Genomic DNA, 16,482 nt, shown 5'->3' on the forward strand with positions numbered 1-16,482 from the left:
TTATTGCTAGGCACAAAGCAGGAGATCAGACAGCCTATGGGCCTAAAAATCTTTCCAGGAATATCATTTTATACTCACAAATTTTATGGCACACATTTTAAAAAAATAATATTACTGTAGAAAAATTAGGGAAAATGTGTTAAGAAGCTAATAAAATGAACTGAGGAGCCCACTAATTTGAGATAATTGCTATTAGTATTTACAGATTTTATTTCTTTCTGACTTATTTTCTAGAGCTCTTTATATTTATAATATTGGAATCATTATTTATATAAAGTTTTGTAAACATTTTTTTTCTATTTTGTTTTGCATTGGTATTAAATTTATTTGAGAAACATGATCACTAATGACAACTATATTCCACATAAGAATACATTATTACAAATCACTCCTCCATTTTAAATAGTTTGTTTTAAATTATTTTTATTATTGCCCATATTCTATGATGAATATCTCTGTTTACTGCTCTATTTCCTTATAATAAGAATAACTCAAAGTTAATGGATCAAAGGGGAGTAACTTTTTTGCCTTTGAATAATTATTACAAACTGTAATTAAGGGACATAATATGTTTTACTAAATAATTCCTCAATCACATTCTTATAAAAAATTATAAAAGAAGTCACTTGATGTGCATGAAATAAAGTCTAGATAAATATTATCTAATTTTGAGTTATTTTCCAAATTTATTTCCCAATAAACAATTAAAGCACAGAAATAGTATTACAAATTGGATTTCGTTTTAATATAGGTGGGGAAAAAGAAACCTTACAAAGAAAGTTATCAATGAACTTTGGAAATTGATATAATAAATTCTTTTAAAGAAGTATTCGTGTGCTGGCTGTACTCTCAAATATTCACCAAATCAAAAGAAAATTGTTTTAATTGCTTAGGATTGATAGGGCCAAGAGAAGTCACAAGCAAATGCATTTGCTGAGATTGAACAGGGGATTTGCCGATATTTTCCAGTATGTTCCCTACGCACGTGCCAAGAAAACATCTATTCCTTCCCTTGGCAGACCCAAATATGACTCAGAGGTTTACAAAGGAAATTTTACTGAGGAACAAAGGTAAATAAAACTAAGCTACAAATATTTTTTGGAGATAAAAATACAAACAAGGATGATCTTTGCTGGGTATAGGTTTCTGAATCAGTGTGGATGCTAAAAAGTCATCCTAAAATTGAAGCACTGTCAACATAAACAAAAAAAAAAGTTTCAAGAACTTGCACTTAACCAACAGTTGACTTAGAAGCAGGCTATATTTCCAATGATTTATCTGAAAGGTTTTGTTTATTTTGGGATGGAAATTGATTTCTTTTCCCGTAGATGAGAGGTCATTAACAGAAATCACTTTCCTTCCACTATATAAATACTGAGACACATTTTATGACTTTATTAATATGGTCAGACCACAACTGAGTATTGTTATAAACATTTGTTTGTAAATTAATGACATAAAAATTGAGGCATTTGCAATAAAAACTGTATTACAAATCGTATGTAGTTTTTTTATATTTTATTTCTTTTTTTAGCTAGATATCAGGCAGTAATACATATGCACACTTTTTACTGCCATTATAATATTACAATATTGCTCCTGGAAAATATGGAGAGGTAGAGCAAATACATCAAGGCAACTAGGACTTTTTAAATTGCAACTCTTCAAAGAGAAGACAAATCTCTGAGTCACTATTTTTCCAACTGTTATTCATAACTTATTTTTAAGTCATGAAATCATTTTAATGGGTCATAGCAATTATTTTTTAAAGGAAAAGAAAAAAATATCAAAATTATCAGAGTGCATCTAGTGCATCTAAATTATCAGAGTGTACACCGTCAGGAAGTATTGGTTATGATATAAAATGCTTCCTTACTGTGTTTTGATCAAAATCATTTGAAAGGCACAATTCTAGGCCAACTCTTCCTTGGAGTTCTCAGTTTGAAGGTTAAAACCCCCCAAAATTGTCCCCACAGAGAACAGATATTTTTGATTCAACACTTTTAAAGCACCTGTTTTTTTTCTCCCTTTTCCACTTATTCCTACATATAAGTCAGTGACTACTTGTTGTAACAAAAGGAATTTAGTGGAATGCTTTATAAAATTGATGACACAACTTAGAAAACATTTTCACAGAAAGATAACCCACTTGGTAAATTGAAGTTTACTCATTCTGAATTTTACAAGTCCACTTTTAAAGAATATCGAGATTCTTGAAAATTAAACACAACTCAGAGGGAAAGACACAAGAACAGGATGAACAATAACTGAGTATGCTTTTACTTATAAGATTTATTTTGAGTCCCAGATGGAAGAAAAGAAACCTTTTGAATCAATTGAGTTACCTTCACCCTGGACCACAGAACTTATTAAATAAAAATAAAACCAAGTTACAAGTATTTACTGACAGATAGTATCTGAGTCACTATATTGACCTTTCAATGCACTATTTTAGAAGTATTCTCTTCTTAACTTGCTGTATTTTCTAAATTTTTGCAATACAGTAATTTTAAAAAGAAGAAAAAAGAATTACATTCTTGAGTGCTCATGGTGTTGATAAAAATAGGATAGACATACTATCAAAATATTTCCCTTTATTAAGGTGAACATTGGTGCCTTAGGTTAACTATTTTTTTAAATTACTTTCCCAATGTTGTTATTAATACTAAATTATTCATATATTGAATTGAATTTGGTAAAAAACATTAAATTACAGATGAATCAGTCTTCCTTGGACTCAGTATGTATTTCTATGATGAATGAATGAGTACAGATACAATTTTTTCTAATGAATGCCTATCTATTTACTTAATAATCTTTCTCAAATGTGAGCAGTGATGACTGATGAGAACTTACCTTCTGCTATGTGTATAAGGAAAAAAGAAATATTTGAAACAAAAAGATATTTTCACTGTAATACATAACCTTGAGACTATGGAAATGTTTAGACATTGTATCAATTTATCTTAATTTGTACAGATTCTTGGCTGAAACAGCAAAATTTTCTAAAGTATTTTTATCATCTTTAAGTAAATCTGTTATGGTAAATCAGTTATCACAGATTGGATTCTTGTCCTTCCTTCCTCCCTCTCCCCTTCTTTTCATTTATTCTTCCTTCCTTACTTTCATTTTTTCAATTACCACAGTATAAATTAAATGAGTGTATCTTGGAGTCCTAAATTAGAGCAAATCAAATTAATACGTCTATTGATCACCATGTATAGGATTCTATCCTTTCAAATATATTTTTTCCCGGCACATGGAAAACCACCAAGTTGGGTTTTCTTAGAGAATGCAAGCAGGGAGGCCTTCATAGTTATATTTCTATGTGATTAGTCAGTAAGAAAGAATCATTAATCATAACAGAAGCTAGTAGAGAGGTTTTCAACTGTAGTAAATATTTGTATGTATATGTTTTATCTGTTTTTCTGCTCTCTCCAGATATTTTCTATTTTCTATTTGCTCTAAATCTCCATATGTGAACTCATATTGGAGAACCTTGATAAAATATGGTTGATCAATCATTCTGACTCTGAATATTCAGGGAAGAAGCAAAGCTAACAATGCAAAACAGAAAAAGTAAGTATCTAGGTGTATCACAATACTTTCGGATTTTAATAATTCAGATACACCTCTGACATGACATTTCCTTTGCCTCCCATGAATGCTTATCAGTAGTGGTCCATGTAGCCAGGTCATATGGACACACAAAGCCTATTTTTTTGGGGGAAAAAAAAAAAAAAATATATATATATATATATATATATATATATATATATATATATATATTCTTTATCAAGTGATATTATCATAGTGAAACTATTTCAAAGGGCCACAGTATTGAGCTCAACAAACTTTCCCGATTATCTGTTATGTTCTAGTTACTGTTCTATATGCTAGAGATAAAAGCAGAATAAGGCATAGTTCCTGAAACCATAGCAGACATATGTATTTGGCATCATGAGTGAACACTGAAGATTTAGAAATACAGCCAGAGGTCATGAAGTTGAGCTCTCTATCATGAACTTCCTCACTCAGTATTTGGTACTTCCCTACTAGGTACAAAATAAATGTTTGTTTACTCACTGCCTCTTATTTCTAAACAATCCTTCACTAAATAAAAATGACTATCATGGGGAACATCTAGAGAAACTTGCTGAAAAATTTTAGTATTTATCAATCCCCTATTGTGCCTATCATTTCTCTTTGTTTACATTTCACCTTGCAATATGAACTTTCTGCATACCATATTAATCAAAGAACATTCCAAGATTACTCAGTCTGTTCACATAACAATATTATGTAAACCTTGGCTTATCCTACAGCTGGGATGCCAAGTTCAAAAATTACCTTACATACCAAAGTAACTCAGTCTTGCTTGAGTTGATAAATCATCTGTCTTTCCTTTTTGTATTCAACCCTTGTTTTTTTCTGACAACCTGTATAATTTTAATAAAATCATTTTGAAGTTTTGATTCAGACAGCTGAACATCCCTTTCAGGTCATAATTACATTAAGATAGTTTTGTTGCTAATAATCAAAAGTATTACAATGTCCATGAAGTCACTAGATACCGGAGACTGTTACATTATTAAAATGAACATTCTTTGCTTTTAAATTAAAATATTCAGAAAAATAGCAATGTCTCTATTAAATATGAACTAGCTTTCATAAGGATTAGAAAATTTAGGTGCTCTAAGAGAATCTTAACCAACTTCCTTTCACCAACCCTTCACTCTGTCAGCAATTTTCCAAGTTTCTCTCATTCAATCAGCACACAGGGCAACAAAGCAAGTATTTCAAAAGTCTGAATTAATATGTAATCATGAGCATGAAATTCCAAACAAAACAACACAAAACAATACCCAATTTTATCTTTGGAAATCACAATCGCAGTTTCAGGATCAAATGTCAAATAGATTTCACTGACCTGAGGAAATATCTATTTGGCTCATCTTGGTCTGTGTGACGTTGATATGAACACCAACTTTACTTTCAGTGAGGTCAATCTCAACATTGCCTAAATTATGTGCAAAGTGACTGAAAAGCAGGAGACCATTGGGGTTCCATGTTCTGAACTGGAACCTGACCGAAAACAGGTCCTGATTAAGCCGTCCAGGCACTTCCAGGTAACTTGTCGCATTGAAAAACACAGGCACTGTGTACGGCTCCACACAAGAGAAACTCAAATTTCCCTAAAAAAACAGAAAGACATTGTTTGAGGCCAAAAGAGAATAAAGTAAGCATATATATAAGGCAGTAGACAAAGCTTCAGTACCACAAATTTCTAATCAGAGCCTATGCCTACATGGAATTCTCCCACACACAGCAGTGTGGCATGGATTTGGTGATTGGATACATCAGCATGAATCAACTCTTGCTGTAAAACCTCACATTGTGCAGCCACTGGCCATTAAGCTGAGGGGCACAACAAGTGAAATCCACAGGGAATAAACAGAATAACAGCCTGATGCAATGGTCTGATCATGGGATGTGATGTGTATATATATATTGCTTGAATAAGGACCACTGATCTCCTCCCCATTTTTGATGATGCTGGCAGGCAGTTGGACAGGGACAGAGATGCCACTGCCCTCTTTTGGATGGCTTATGTCGAATGTTTACTAATGCATTACTTACTCTTGTCTCAGTAGGAACTGTGGTTATTTACCTTGCTCTTTATAAAGCTGATATTTTGGGGGCAAACTCTCTTGGGTTTTATCCCCATACCTAATAGAAATGAATTCATGTGAACTATTTAGCATCTGCGCAATTGTGATTATTTCAGATTAATTTGTTATCCAACTCAAAATTTCATTTAAGTGCTCATGAAATGAGTTTACATAATAAAGCACTGTAGAACTAGTGGAATGAATGTACAAAACAAAAACAAACAAAAACAAACAAATCTTGCAATAATTAAAGTGACTCCTCTTCCCCTTATATTCCCTCCCTTTTAGTATAAACAAGGAAATTTGATCTGCCATTCAGATACGCTGAAATTTATACCTAAGTACTTCCTTTTGAAGATCTGAAAATCTACATTTGCTTCCAGCTTCTTTGATCCTACATCATATTCTGAGGAATATAATTTGATGACATTTTCATCTGGTCCTTCAATATTTTTTTTTTTTTTTTACAACACCTCACATATATCCCCAGATGTCGAGTTCTTTCATTTCAGTGCTTTAACCATTAAATCTAAGGCAGGTTGTCTTTGTGAATTCATATTTAAATCAAATTTGCTCTGTAGATTCACAAGCAATTATTCTTAAATGCTTGCTTTTACTCATGAAAAGAACTGCTTATGCATAATAACAGAGATGTTATAACTGACCACATACCTGTACTGTGGAGATTGCTTCCTTAGCAAAATTAAACATCCTCTCTGAGTGATGATACTGACTAGGGAGTCAGTGTATAATGAGGGAATAGGCTTTGTGTGTGTGTGCTGGGGTGTGGTCAAGGAGGGCTGCAGGATGCGTGCTAATTTCCCTTAAATGTCAGCACCTGACATCCTTGAAAGCAAATTTCATATACATGTGTAAATAGTTGCCTTTGTAAGGGTGCCTGCAAAATGTCCTAATGTGTCTCTTCCCTGTCTAAAAGTTTCACTATGTATTTATATTTTGACTCAAAGTGTATTCTTTCTACCCATGCAATTATCTGTTAAAATGGAATATAATTATAGGGAATTCATGCTTTAGTAAATATCATTGTTCCTCAAGTCTAAAATAGCATTTATAAACACAATTCATTTTGTGTTTAAAGTTGATTTTGGAATGAGTTTCCTTAGTGCAATATTCTGTAGACTGGGTACCTAATGGTAACAACTCAGGATCATCAGGGACGTAAAAGAAGAAATAACATTTTACCTCTTCTTAAAGTTACAAATAATGGAAACTGTATTCTGATGATTTAGATTCAGTTACTTTCTATTTTAAACAACAATTTCAGAGAAAACAAACGGACCCTGGTACCACTTTATCCAAAACTTAAGATAGCATATATGTATACAGCTCCAGATAAAAAAAAAACACCATAATATGGAAGAAGACCATGACTTTAGGAGCCATATATTGTAAAGCCACAATCTATGTTTGCCTCTCATAATAGGTCATCTGTTAAGTTATTTTTCTGGATTTAATCACAGTTTTCTAATCCACAAAATGTTAATGCTAACATCTTCCTTGTTCTAAGGATTACCATAAATGTTTGAAACATGGCTAGCACAGTGCCTGTTGCCTTAAATAATAGCTATTACTATTTTTCTGTATATTCAATATATTTTATGAGAAAATGTCATCAAAATTAAAATTAACATTAATTTTAAATAATAAATATATTTATTAAAGAATAATTTTGTGTTAAATTATTATACTATATTTTCTAATATTCAAAAGCTCTGTTTATTCATTAGGGGGTTTCCATTTGTCCAATCATTTTAAGAAAACCCTAGGTTCAGATTTGGGGAAACAAGTCCTTCAGAGTTTCTTTGGAACATAATGCAAACACTCATGATATTATCTTATATCAGTGGCTCTCAACTGTATGGTTCTCTGGAATCTCAGGCTCATCCAAACAACATTTCCAGGTTGAAGTACCTTCTAGTCTTGAAGAACTATAGGACGCAACCATATTGAATTTTTAAATTAATATATTTTAAATATCCTAAGCAATGCCGTGAGAAGGCAGGCATTCTAGGATGCTCTCAGATTTTTTTTCTCTACTCCCTGAAATCTAGTTGAACCTAGAACCAATCACATCAGAGCCAGAAGAAAGCCATTATGAGTTTCTGTTTCACAGTTTCACTATCCAATGGTAATCAACTCTTTTTTTAATTGCATAATATTCAAGTTGAGAGACTTGACAAAAATATATTTATTCAGATATTTGAACAAATTATCTTTGGAAACATGAAATGGAACATAGTAATTCCTTAAAAACTTAAAATATTAAATTAAAGCATAAATAAATGTCGAGTCATAGATATCAAGATACTGAAAACATGATGCTATCCATTTAATGAAGGCTGCTGAACTGATGGAATGAAGCATATGCTGAAATATGCCAATTTTATTGCCGTGGGGAATCCAGAAACATTGAGTCTATCATTCTGTCCCCCACCTGAATAAAACTTACTATCTATTTCAGGCTAATTTAGCTCAAATACCATTTTCTAGTCCCAGAGCATATCAAGTATCTATGCATTTTTTTGATAACTTTAGAGTTTGTTTTACACTGTTGAGCCAAACACAAACATGAAGAAAAATGCTATAACTTTCTTTCTTTCAATCTCCATTAAAAAAAAAAAAACATTATTTGATTTACTATGATCCAATATTTTGCCAGTGAAAATTCTTACCACATTTGATGGCTCTAATTTCTTCCTTCTGGCAAGATCAGTAATATTGATGCCATTGTAGTTAATGCTTTCCATACAGCCTTTGAAATTCTTTCTACTGCTGGAACTTGGTTTGCCAGAGAAAGGTATGCCTCCAAAGGTTATCTTTGGGGAAAAGAAAGTAAGTGTTTACACTGTATTTGATTTTTAAAAAATAACAACAGTTACATGAAATCAGATAATCTGATAAGCTAGACAAAAGCGTGAATACAGATGAGGCCAAGTATCTTTATGTTAATAAAAATATACACATTCCAATATTCTGTACACAAACTCTATTGCACATTAAGCTAAGTCATTATTGAAGGGCATAATGGTATCATTTATTCTGGTAATTAGACTATAAATAGAACAAGAATTTAGCAATGATCCCTTGTATTTTTGCTACCTAAAACACTTTTTATAAAATTTTCCTGAGAATATTTTGAAGGATTTATCCAGCAAACTTCTTTTACTAAGTAATAACAAAAGGATATTTGCATTTTTATCTTTCAAAGACATAACTATCAATAATGTCTCTATGAATGATGCAATAACCAGCACTAACATAATAACTTGATATAACTGGAGCCAAGAGCAAGGGATATCAGTGATAGCTTGATTGGCTTATTGTAGTCTAATGACCATTAGAGTCAAAAGTTCATTAGACTTATTTTGAATACAGAAAATAGTTCAAAAGTCTCATTACTGTATTGGTTAGGAAACTCTTAGGACTTGGGGGTAGGTTGAGAAGAACAGGCTTAGAGATGCTACATGTCCTCCAAATCCTAAGGAATGAGGTCAATGTTCCTTCCTGCGTTCCTCTCACTCATTGCCTTTAGAGAGTATCTACTTTTCTATAAATCTTCACTCAGATTACAGGACTGTGGCATCAAATTCATAAAATATGCCGTTATACTTAATATTTGTATTGCCAATCATTGAATTTACTACTAAGAGTGAATCAGCAATAAATGTGTTTACTACTTTAACAATAGTTATAATATCACAGTATATAATCTTGAAGTTGTATCTGTTTTAAATATTCAGAGCTACCATTATCTATTTTTCTTACATATTTTTATAATGAAAGCAATAGTTAAAAAATGTTTAAATGTCAAGACTTCATATTTTAAACATAAGCAAGGGCCTCATGAGCAAATTGTGTTCTATTATATAGAGCCAATGTGTTTTTTTTTTTAATTTTTTATTATTAAATTCAGTTTTATTGAAATACATTCACACACCATACAATCATCCATGGTATACAATCCACTGTCCACAGTATGATAACATAGTTATGCGTTCATCACCACAATCTATCTCTGAACATTTTCCTTATATCAGAAAGAACCAGAGCAAGAATAAAAAATAAAAGTGAAAAAAGAACACCCAAATCATCCCCTCACCCCACCCCATTTGTCCTTTAGTTTTTATCCCCATTTTTCTACTCATCCATACACTAGATAAAGGGGGTGCAATCCACAAGGTCTTCACAATCACACTGTCACCCCTTGTAATCTACATTATTATATAATTGTCTTCAGGAGTCCAGACTGCTGGGTTGGAGTTTGGTAGTTTCAGGTATTTACTTCTAGCTATTCCAACACATTAAAACCTAAGAGGTGTTATCTATATAATGCATAAGAATGTCCACCAGAGTGACCTCTCGACTCCATTTGAAATCTCTCAGCCACTGAAACTATTTCGTCTCATTCTGCATCCCCCTTTTGGTCAAGAAGATACTCTCAGTCCCACGATGCCGGGTCCACATTCATCCCCGGGAGTCATATTCTGCATTGCCAGGGAGATTTGCAACCCTGGGAGTTGGGTCCCACGTAGAGGGGAGTAGAGCCAATGCATTTTAAATGCAGAATTAGTTTCATGAAAAAAAAAAGATGTTTTAGGAAACAACATAAAAAGTAAAGTACCTCACTTAAATAAAATTAAATATTATCGATAATGGTAAGCTGAATATACATCATTTACCAAAGATTTCATATACAGAAAATAAAGGGGAAAAAAATAACTATATTAAGAAGAATTGGGAAATTATAAAAGGAGAAATACAGAGCAATCTAAAATTTCAGACTTACTGGAAAAATATTTTCAAGTAGCACTGAACTAAAGTTATTAGGTACTATGTGTGTACCTGATGTCAAAGGTAAGATTTATTGAGACTGAAAAGGAGTGTTGCATTTCCTGTTTATAACTGATTTTCTCAATTTCTTTCCTAACTCTCCAACTGAAAGTATGAAATGGTCTATGTTTAATGGCATGCAGTACCACATTATGAATAATAATTATTAAATACTAGTTTTAAATTACTGCTTTGTTCCTTCTCTGTATGCATAGCTTTTTTTAATTTGGGACTTTCATTTCCCTTTGGGCAATGATTCAAGCTTTCCTTATGGCTTCTCTGCTTTCAGCAACCCTAAGCACATGTCCTGCTACCTCAACGAAAGTTTCCTGGTGAAGCATCACAGGTTCATGCTAAAAAGTTCCTAACAACTAAGAGAAGCAGATTCTAATCCCAATTCCTAATATAACAAACTACATGACATTAGGAAGTCACTTAGTGTTTCTGGCAGTCACTGTTTCTGACTACGTCTTCTCATTGGTAAAATGAAGTGGTTGGAACATAAATATTTTCTGATATTCTAACTATTCTGATAATAAAAATTATTGCAGTTATTAAATTAACAATAAGCTATTCTTGTGGCTCATACAATTAACTTACTAAAGATGTTGCCATTCAATACCCCTGCCAGTAAAGAAGTAACTGCAGCAAGCATTTGTTAGCTAGCAAGAGTTTTAAAGTGTAGAAAAGACTACTTGGCATCTGCAGGTGTCATTTCTCTCCACTTTTTTTAGGGAAAAAAAAATCCTTTTCCATTGAGTACATTACTCCTCACTCAAAATTTGGCATTTACCTTCCTGCTTGCATCTAGTTTTGGTTTCATTATATCTAAGTGGGAGGGCTGTGTATGACTCTAAGCACTGTAATTAAAGGGAGAGGCACAATATTTTTTACTCTCTCTTCCTTCTTGCTGAATGGTACTGGGCATCCACATTGGAGCAATTTGCTGCAGGGGTGGAGCAGCAGCAGGATAAAAAGGGGCTGGGGCCCTGATAACCATGACATGTCATCTGAGCCCAGGGTTACCTGTCTCCAGACTCCATTTATAAGGAAGAGAATAAACACACATCTTGTAGAGCCACTGTTACTTTTGTTTTGTTATATGCAGCCAAATCAATCTTAACTGATACATGCTATTTCCATTTGTTACTTCCTGTTGCCTCCTCACATGACCCTGTGAGAAAGGTACCATTACATTTATCTTATAGAAGAGTAATAGATTTGTCCACTGTTACAAAGCCAGTAAAAGACAGAAGGGGATTCAAATCAGGACTTCTGCTGCTGTTTGAGCCTACTAATTGATCTGCTCTAAAATACTAGCCAGTTTGTGGTTCTATAATGGATGAGGAGGAGTTGTTCCTCAACTTCCTAAGCAGAGCTGTACTGCAAAAGACAATAGCATAACATTCAAAGTAAGGTGCTGTGGAGACACGGAAGGTCCCCTGGCTCGATAGATTATACATAGGGCCCATTTCCCAAAATCTGGAAGCCTGAAGGCAGGCTCCAGAATGGGAAAAGGCCAAAAGCCTTGCACCTCTGAAAGCGGACTGCAATTTAGATGAGGGAATAGTCTCTGAGCTCTTGCTGGGCTCCTTCCGTGCTCCTGTCTCCTGCCCCCTGCCCCCTGCCCCTGCTGTTTCCTGTCTAGCTCCCAAAGAAATTGTCCCTTAAGACTAAAGATATGTAAATACACCTCATGGCTTTGGAGAGAATGTACCCCTCCCTGAAATACCTGAGGACAGTCACGTAGGAGACTCCCTTGTATGCTATAAAGACCTGTAAAAATGGGTAGAATAAAACTTTCTTTTGCATGGACACTGAGGACGGAGTTGTGCTCCCCTTCTTTCACAAGGTTCAGCTCAGCTGAAGAAGAGAGATGCCAGGCCAAACACCAGTCTGCTATCCTGCTCTTTGGTTCCACTGGCTGTGAGGAGGGAAAATGAAGCCATGTGTATGTGCATATCACTGTACCCTTCTCGTTGTACCATGTAGATAACAGCTTGACTTCAAATGGATATTGGACCACTAGCTGGTATAAAAAGGCTACAATGAACTCCCAGACCATCTCCACACCAAAAAATGCCCACATTGAGATGCTTTAAAGGAGCAACTTTACATTGTACACAGCTCTTGGAATGGTGCTAGGTGTCATTTCATTTACCCCATCAGTGGTGTCCTGGAGGCCACTTATCCTGCCTCACGAGAACAATTGTTAAACAGAGCCACTATTAAAATTTAAATTATATAGGGTTTAATTAAATACATTACATTATATGTATTCACATCTCATCTCTTTCAATTATTTTACTATTATGTATACTCTTGAGGTTATTTACATTTATTGCATCTTATATAATGAAAATACTGTCCAACAATGTGCTAGTGAGCATCTCTTCTCAGCTCCCTGCTCAGTACTATTATGTTGGTATGAAATCAACCCTGGTGAGGAATTTTTACCACAGAAATCTATAAATGTTACAAATCAGGGCATTTCTCCCCCTTTTCCCCTGAGATAACTGATTGCTAAGCATTTACACTTCAGCCTCAATGTCTTTGGCCATAGACCTCTCTGGAAGAAATGAAGCAACACACTGTCAGGGAAGCAGTGCACAGCATCTTCAAGATTTATGAAGAAAGATGAACAGGTTTCTGATCCACTAAGCCAAAGTCTTTAAATACTTCAATATGAACTTTATATTTACATTATTTTAGATCTGAAATTACTTTCAATGCAGGTATGAGTATAATTGCTGTACAGATGAATGTGATGCTTTGAAGCTGTATGTACCCCAGAAAAACATGTTCTTAAATCTAATCCATTCCTGTGAGTATAAACCCATTGTAGGTAGGATCTTTTGATGAGCTACTTCAGTTAAGGTGTGACTCACCTTTCAGGATAGCACTTAATCCTATTACAGAATCCTTTATAAATGGAATGAACATAGCAAGAGAGACAGAGATAAAGCCAGGGAAGCAAGAAAATGAAATCAACAAAATATGGAAGAGAAGGGAGAGACCAGCAGATGATGACATGTGCCTTGCCATGTGGCAGAGGAGTCAAGGATCACCAGCAGTCAGTCTTCAGAAAGAAAGCATGGTCTTGATGAAACACTGATTTGGGCATTTTCCCAGATGCTAATTGTAAATAAATTCTCATTGTTTAAACCTGACCCATTTCATGGTATTTGCTTTAAGCAGCCTATGAAACTAAAATAGATTTTGGTACCAGGAGAGTGGGGTGTTGCTATTGCAAATAGCAAAAATGTGGAAATGGCTTTGGAATTGGGTAATGGGTAGAGGTTGGAAGAATTGTGTGGTGCTTGATAGGAAAGGCCTAGATTGCTTTGAAGAGACTGTTGATAGAAATATGAATGCTAATGGTACTTCTGATGAGGCCTTAGACAGAAATGATGAAAGTGTCATTGGAAACTGAGGAATGGTGATCCTTGTTTTAAAGTGGAAGAAAACTTAGCCAAATTGATTTCTAATTTTGGATGGAAGGCAGAAATTGAAAGTGATGGGCTTGGATATTTAGCTGAGGATATTTCCAAGCTAAATGTGGAAAGTACAGCCTGGTTTCTCCTTGAAGCTAATAGTTAAATGCCAAAGGAAAGGGATAAGCTGAGAACTGAATTTCTGGGCACACACACACATACAAAAAAACAGAAATTGATGGGATTGGAAAATTCTGAGCTTCTGGAAAGTGAATCCCCAGAGAATAGTGCTCCATTGAGTGTTTGACTGAACATGGATCCAACCAGACATTTCAGTGCAAACCAGGATTGGAAATGCAGTTATCCAGGAAGGATCTGTGGAAAGTCCTACTGTCTGATGGTTTGGACACCTGTGTATTACATTAATGAAACCCCTGCCAGCCTGAACTAAAAGGGACAGAAAAGGGACACACTGAAGGAAAAATCACTTCTAGGGCAGAGCCATGGAAGCTGAGGTTTGGACCAAAGACATCTTCTAAGGTCAAGAAAGCAAGCCCACACATGTGTGGAAAAGGTGAGTCTGCCCAAAAGAGGGCAGGCCTTTCGCCCATCGTTCAGGAAGAGTGTAACCACTCCTGTGATCTTAGAGGTTGGAGTGATGCCCTGGGGATTGAGGAGAGTCTGGCCATCATCCCTACGTTCTCAGAGGGTGGAGCCTTCATCTCAGTGTTTTGAAAGCATAGCAGCTGCACAAGTACTTGGAAAGGGTGGAGCTGCCCCTTCACCAGGCCCTGAGAACAAAACGTCATTCCATAGATGACTCTCATATCTTGAAATCTAATGGAGTATGGCCTGCGGGGTTTCGGAATTGTTTGGGACCCATGACCCCTGTTTTCCCTCTAATTTCTCCCCATTGGAATGGGAATGGTGATCCTATGACTGCCCCTTCAGTATATATTGGAAGCAGACAACTTGTTCTCTAGGTCCAGAGACAGAGGGAAAGTATGTCTCTGGACAGACCACACCATAACCAATTTTGATGAGACTTTGTATTTAGTGTTGTTACTGAAATGACTTAAGGCTTTTGGGATATTGTGATGGAATGAATGTATTTTGGATTTGAAAGAACACGTCTTTGCCCAGGATGTGGAGGGTAGTGGTGCCCCAGAAAAATATGTTCTTAAATCTAATCCATTCTTGGGGGTATAAACTTATTTTGAGTAGGATTTTTTCATGTCAGCAGGAGCTTTTTACTTCAGTAAAGATGTGACCCATATCATTCAGGATAGGATGTAATTTTATTACTGGAATCCTTTATAAATGGAGAAGAGAGAGAGAGAAGAGGGGCAGAGGGAGGGAAAGAGGGAGAGAGAGAGAGGAATGCCAGGTGTGATGGTTAGGTTCATGTGTCAACTTGGCCAGGTGATGGTACCCAGGTGTCTGGTCAAGCCAGCACTGGCCTAACCATTGCTGCAAGGATGTTTGTGGCTGGTTAATAGACCACAGGCTGGTTTATTAAATCATCAGTCAATTGGCTGCAGCTGTGACTGATGACATCAATGAAGGGTGTGTCTTCCGCAATGAGAGAATGCAGTCAACTGGATTTAATCCAATCAGTTGAAGACTTTTAAGTGAGACAGATAGAGGACCTTTACTTCTTTGACTGACCAGCGAAGTGTTTCCTGAGGAGTTCATTAAAGTTGCCAGTTTGTTTCCTGAGGAGTTCATCAAACATCTTCATTGGAGTTGCCAGTTTGCTGCCTGCCCTACAGAATTTGGACTCGTGCATACCCACAGTTGTGTTAGACACTTTTATAAATCTTATATTTGAAGATATCTCTTGTTGATTCTGTTCCGCTAGAGTACCCTAACTAATACACCAGGGAAGCAAGAAGCTAAAATCAATGAAACCCCGAAGAGAAGGGAGAGAGCAGCAGATGCTGCCATGTGTCTTGCCATGTGGCAGAGGAACCAAAGATCACTGGCAGCTGACCTTCAGGAAGAAAGCATCACCTTGATGATGATTCCTTAATTTGGACATTTTCCCAGACACTAACTATAAGCAAATAAATTCCCATTGCTTAAGCCAAGTCATTCCATGGTATTGCTTTGAACAGCCTAGGAAAGTAAAACAATGAGTCAAAGAGATATTTGGAGCAACACTGAGATGCATATTTGTTTTCCTAAACAAATAAGCAAACAAGAGTCCCTTTGAATTAAGATAAAAGTGTTGCGATATAAAGGTGGAACCAACCATCTTTAGTATGGCTCATGCCAGTAATTATAGTATCAAAGAGGAGAGTAATCAGGCATTAGCCCTACAAAGAGAAATAAGTTGATTCCAACATAAATCTTTCTTTAGTGAATTTAAATTTCATCCTAGTTTCTAACAAATATATACCAGGCATTTTAGTCTAAAGTTAAGGTCCCAAACATGGTATTATATCTGGATGGGTTTCAAAGTGTCCAAGTACCTGCTATCTCTGTATGGGAAATGTGTGTAAATAAATATTTACAGATTTCAC

At 35.2% G+C, this 16,482-nt stretch overlaps 1 protein-coding gene and 1 long non-coding RNA gene across 2 annotated transcripts in view; one reads left to right on the forward strand and one right to left on the reverse strand.

Annotated features, from left to right (window-relative positions):
• CNTNAP2 (contactin associated protein 2) overlaps window positions 1–16,482 on the reverse strand; it is a 2,391,149-nt gene that overhangs the window by 1,316,784 nt on the left and 1,057,883 nt on the right. Inside the window, exons 7-8 of the mRNA XM_037835931.1 lie at window positions 8,366–8,509; window positions 4,931–5,195 (exon numbers count right to left, since the gene is read on the reverse strand). Coding sequence (XP_037691859.1) covers window positions 4,931–5,195; window positions 8,366–8,509 — 409 coding nt within the window. The remainder of the gene's footprint in view (window positions 1–4,930; window positions 5,196–8,365; window positions 8,510–16,482) is intronic.
• Window positions 1–16,482, forward strand: part of LOC119533961 — an 81,380-nt gene that overhangs the window by 33,776 nt on the left and 31,122 nt on the right. The window lies entirely within an intron of this gene.

Source organism: Choloepus didactylus, chromosome 5 (genome assembly GCF_015220235.1).
Source record: "Choloepus didactylus isolate mChoDid1 chromosome 5, mChoDid1.pri, whole genome shotgun sequence".
Taxonomy (NCBI): domain Eukaryota; kingdom Metazoa; phylum Chordata; class Mammalia; order Pilosa; family Megalonychidae; genus Choloepus; species Choloepus didactylus.